The sequence below is a fragment of the Acanthisitta chloris genome, unplaced genomic scaffold (assembly GCF_000695815.1).
Source record: "Acanthisitta chloris isolate BGI_N310 unplaced genomic scaffold, ASM69581v1 Scaffold44218, whole genome shotgun sequence".
Taxonomy (NCBI): domain Eukaryota; kingdom Metazoa; phylum Chordata; class Aves; order Passeriformes; family Acanthisittidae; genus Acanthisitta; species Acanthisitta chloris.
In genome coordinates this window covers 1-5,380 of record NW_008687265.1, presented here as the reverse complement: position 1 = coordinate 5,380, position 5,380 = coordinate 1, and the positions used below count along the sequence as shown (strand labels likewise).

General features: G+C 39.8%; 1 protein-coding gene across 1 annotated transcript; it reads right to left on the bottom strand.

Annotated features, from left to right (window-relative positions):
• Positions 1 to 22: 22 nt before the first annotated feature.
• Positions 23 to 1,865, bottom strand: LOC103807757 (visinin-like protein 1). The gene is made up of 2 exons (XM_009080503.1): positions 1,629 to 1,865; positions 23 to 807 (listed from the first exon to the last, which is right to left on the bottom strand). Exons 1-2 carry the CDS (start codon positions 1,863 to 1,865, stop codon positions 610 to 612), a joined length of 435 nt encoding a protein of 144 aa, XP_009078751.1. The 3' UTR covers positions 23 to 609.
• Positions 1,866 to 5,380: the final 3,515 nt, after the last annotated feature.

Sequence of the window (5,380 nt, the reverse complement as noted above, 5' to 3'; positions counted from 1 at the left end):
TTTTTTTTTTCTTTTTTTTTTGTTTAATATACTGCATTCCTCTGACATAGCTCTTTCCAGATTGAAGGGATGCAAATGAGGTAAGAATTAAGGCAAACCTAAAAGGCATGCAAATGAAGTACATTTATATCCACTGACAATACAAGCACATGTGTGGATCAGACTCGGGGGCCGACGAGCTCTTCCCCTCTGTCTGTCCAGTACTAGTTTACAGCAGAATGGTGACATGATTTATAATAAACAGTTAACATTACCATGGGAATTCAGTGTCACTAACATTACTCAGTCTAGGAGACACAGAGCTAGCATCAGTAAAACATGAACAATAAATAATATAATTCACTGCAGCACAGGCCTGCTGCACAGGCTTCAGAGGAAGAGGGTCGTTATGAAATGACATTGCACACATCACGTTGTGGCAGTTTATTTTTATAATATATACTTTTAAAATTCTTTAGCAAATGACATTCTCATGCACACAAGTGTTTCAAACACAAGAAGCAAGTCCATTTATAGGTAGTCCAAGCAAATTTTTGTGTGTGTGGAAATAGCTGCAAACTGAATGGAACATTAAACTTCTGTGCAGTCTATGATGCGTTGTACACGAGCTCATTTTTGAATGTCACACTGCAGGAGTAATACAATGGACGGATCACTCTTTGCAGCTTCTTTGAATTCATCCAGTGTGATCTGGTCGTCTTTGTTCTTATCCATCTTACTGAAGATCTTGTCTACCCGTTGCTCAGGCGTCAGACCATCCTCATTCATTTTCATCATTATCACAGTGCCCACCATTTTGTAGATGGCCTTTGGAAGGAAACCAAATGGAAAATTCAACATAAAATTCAGTCTAATTTTTTAATGTGATCAGATTCTGGAAATATATTATAACAATAAAATTATTAGATTCTGCAAAATATACGAAAAAATCTTTAGAGAAACAGGCAACGTCCAGATACTTAAAACAAGGAAGAATATATTTTACTTTCTTTAGATGTAGGTTTGTAGTTGAAATGTTTCACATAAATTCTGAATAGTTTTAGAAGTCATCATCTTTTAATAGGTTTCTGTGTGTACATGGGAGCACAATCTGGTATTAACTACTGTGGTGAGTAGCTGGCAGATGACGAAGGCAGTAAACTTTATCCTTCCTCTTACATGTTGTGGTCATCTTAAAGCCCATCTGTGAAAGCTCACTTAAAATAGCGTGTTGTTATCCCTGTAAATTTCTGTAATCATCTGAAGTTTATCTCCAGTAAGGTTTCAGCTACTTGAGCTACAATCCAGTAATTTCGTGGGTGTCAAGTGACTTTGAGATGGGCTTTGTAAATCCTGTGCTGGGCTGTTCTTACGGTTAATCCATTCATCAGGAAAGAAAAATCTCTGGATATTTAAAAGCTTATATGCACATATGTGCTCTCTGCAATTCTCCAAGATTACATCTATTAACATGTTAGTCTGCTTGTACCACTTAGGCATGAGTTGGTGTAAGATGAATGTATGTAATGCACACTCTTAACCACACAGTACAGCCTCCTGTGCACAGAAAATGTAAAGTCTGTGTGAACAAGGAATCAAATTTTATTGATATTCATACATGGTATTTTTGAATGTCATATTGATCTCACCTCTATAATTTCCAACATTTCCACTCTTGTAATTTTACCATCGCCATCCAAGTCGTACATGTTGAAGGCCCAGTTCAGCTTTTGCTCAAAACTGCCTCGTGAGGTGATGGACAGGGCACAAATGAACTCTCTGAAGTCGATGGTCCCATCTCCATTTTTATCGAAGGTTCGGAAGGCGTGCTGGGCAAACTTTGAAGCATCTCCATATGGAAAGAACTGCAAATGAAAACAATACATAGAACTGTGGGTAATGCAAAGGAGTGAGAGATGTACCTGCCTTCAAAATACCAAAGCGAGGCATTCACAGAGAGTGGCTGGTGAGCTTTGTGGGAAGCTGAGGATCTGCACTGTAAGCTTCCTGAACAGTTACACTGGAACGATTATTAAAAACTTTGTTCTACAAAAATCTCTCTTACTGCAAACTATTTTACAAATATACTTAATGCTAATTTAAGGCCTAAATTAACTAGATGAACCTTAAAATGAAGTTGGGTGTAAATGGGAGATTGTGCATAATATTTTCTGACTACAAAATACTGCAACCAGGGTGAATTTGAACAGTATTTTAACCAGCCCTTAACATATTTCAACCAAGTGTATGTGTTGGTTTGTGGTTACACAGCTTTATTTATTTTAAAAAAAATTCCACACTTAACATAAAAAAACCATGAAAATATGTTCTGTTCCAGCAACCAAAATTCAAATACGTAAGAACTGAGATTCGGTTTAAATTGTTTGTTTATTGTTTTTGTGTATTGTTTAAATACAGTGTAATGCTTTTCATGTGTAATAGCCATTATCAGTGAACACTACAACTGACTGTAGCTTAACAAAATATGTTAAATGACCATAACATGTAGGTTTTCAGCTGATATTTTTTCCTCTCAGGAAATGTATGATTTAAGACATTTGAGCCACTGAGTTTTTCTTTCTGTGGGCCAGACTCAAGAAAACACAGCTCTTAAGAAAGGGATTTTTAAACCAGTGCTGAAGTCCCATGGCAGTGCAGAGACTATACACAAGCAATGTTTGTTTCTATATTCCCAGCACAATTTTATGGAGGTTTTCATGCTCCTAAAAGATAAAGATGCATTACTCCCCATTTGAGAGCCATCTCATTTTATGCTTTTTAAAATTCCAGTTCTTACTAAGTACTGCACTTAATAATGTAAGTTTGAGGGAAAGTCTTCAGTGGCAGCCGAGGAAATGGAGCTGCATTTTACAAATTTCCATTTCCTCATGCAGAGCTTTCTCTGCAGGCTGATGATTGCTGTGGTCAGCTGTGAATGCTCTTGAACAATACACTCAAATTTCATGGGGCATCTTGGGGAATCTCACAGGACATATAGAAATGGGCTCTGCCAATTGTCTGATTAAATACAGACGTGGAACATGGCAAGTCTTTGCTGCTTTTCCTTTCAGGAGGCCAAATGACCATTTGGGTACTGTGACTTGCCCTAAAAATGCAAACCCTGGTGCACACACGGCTGCTTGCAGTACATGGGGATGCAGGGCATGTCAGGTGCCACTGCTGTGTTGCCACAGGGATCCTAACCTGAAAGTTTCCTTTAAACTTACTGTTTTCCCTGATACCAACTTTTCAGACAGCATTCTAGATAGCTTATGCACTGCTGAAGAGGAGTGCTACAATCACTTCTCTGGCTCAGCAGCATTATAGTAATTGTAAAATCTTCCTCTTCAAAAGGGAGAGCAGGGTTAAATTTTGTCCAACTATATCCATTCAGAATATTGCCCACATACTCCCAAAGGGATGCAAATTGCTGTATTATCCCAGAAGTGGTATCAAATACCTATCTCACTTCCCAAGTATCTGTCTTGGAAGATATTTGAACATTGTGTGGAGGCATCGAGTGAGATGCTGTACCCGCTCCAGTAGTATTTTATCCAGGTTAACATCGCTGTTAAAGTTGTGATTTTCTCACTTGACTTTATCAGCATCTGTTGCTGGAAGAATTAGACAGAAGTGATGATTTCAAACAGACTTACAGAATCATGTCTGTACAGTTCTGGGCCCCTCAGTTCAGGAAGGATATTGAGGTGCTGGAGCAGGTCCAGGGAAGAGCAACGAGGCTAGTGAAGGGGGAGACCTTATCACCCTCTACAACTCCCTGAAAGGAGATTGTAGTCAGGTGGGGTTGGTCTCTTCTCCCAGCCAGCAGTAGAACAAGAGGGCACAGACTCAAGCTCTGCCAGGGGAGGTTTAGGTTGGATATTAGGAAGAGATTTTTTATGGAGAGAGTAATCAGGCATTGGAATGAGCTGCCCGGGGAGGTGGTGGATTCACCATCCCTGGAGGTTTTCAAGACGAGACTGGATGTGGCACTTAGTGCCATGGTCTAGTACTGGTGGTAGGATTGGACTCAATCATCTTTGAGGTCTCTTCCAACCTGGTTGATTCTATGATTCTCCAGTAGCTGAAAGAGCTACTGGTATGGTCTCTTCCTGAAAATGTACTTTCTCTGCCTGTATTCAACCCAGCCCTTGTTTCTGGTTTGATAATCAAAAGTGATGGAGCTGTAAATACCTCAAGGTACTGCTGCAGCTCTTTCTGGCCTTTAAATACTTTCAGACTCTGATACGGTTATCATGATTAGGCTTGTCAACACATACAAAGATATATAGGGTTTGTGATACAATTCAGGACTGCACTGACTGCAGCTACCAGACCTTACTGAATTGCTCTTTTAGTGACAACCTCAACCGTTTGTCAAAGCTAGGAGAGCTCTCTCTGTGTAAAGGCTGTTTGGGCTCACAGCTCTACGGAACAAAGTTTTGTGAATGTTATCCAAAACCAGAATGTTATTTGCAAGGTGTTGAAAATCCTTCTCACTGCTTCCTCTTCTCCATGATCTACCTCCCCCCTCCAACTCCTGTACCAACTGCAGATGTTAACATAGGTGGTATTTAATTTTATGTCTGTGTACGTAGATGAATGTGCACTTCTCCAGACCACTAGTGAGAGTTTAAGAACTCGCTCTCTTGCCCTGTATTCCATCATGATCTCATGCTCCCCCATTCTACTCTTGAGAGCTTCCTGGCTGTTCAAAGCTGAGAAGACAAATCTTTTGCTTTTTAATTGTGTACTGATGACTGTCCTGTGACATATGTGTTACACAAGAAAATACTTCAAAATTTTACAGTCTTCCAGGTTTTCTGTTCAGAGCTGACTACTGCTGAGGATGCTGCCTGATCCATATTCCTGTGACTGTCACTACACTGTAACAGAAAGTAAATAGCTGGAGGAAAATGGGGTTGTTCTTTTCGCTGTCCAGAGAACCGTCGTACAGAAATGGTACAAATGTCCTGGTGGGTCCAAAGAATTAAATTATAATGCAGAAGTGCACCTACAAAAAAAGCTAAGCAGTGACAGACACCCGAAACCACACAAGAGCCCAAGAGCAAAGCAGGGAATTAGGAGAAGTCAGTGACTGGAGATGCCAAAGAACATTTTTAAATTGGGGAAACATGAACATATGATTCAATCTCCCACTAGAGGAACATCATCAAGCTGTGACTAACTCTTTGCCAGTCACACCATTAACCTCACGTAGCAGGGAGAAAAACACCGTTCTATTTTTTTTTCACAGATAAGACCACAAAGTTTTCTCTTTTGAGGTGAAGGAAGGTGGTAGCACTGCTCAGAGATAATCCTTGGTATTTACAGCCTAGTAAGGTTAAAAAAATGGAACTGATACCTTTTGTTGTTTTTTTTTTATTTGTCTCCCTGTAGG

Coding starts and splice junctions, on each gene's coding strand:
- LOC103807757 (XM_009080503.1), bottom strand. CDS start 1,865: ATGTATTGTTTTCATTTGCAGTTCTTTCCATATGGAGATGCTTCAAAG. Junction 808..1,628: donor AAATGTTGGAAATTATAGAG/GTGAGATCAATA, acceptor TTCCTTCCAAAG/GCCATCTACAAAATGGTGGG.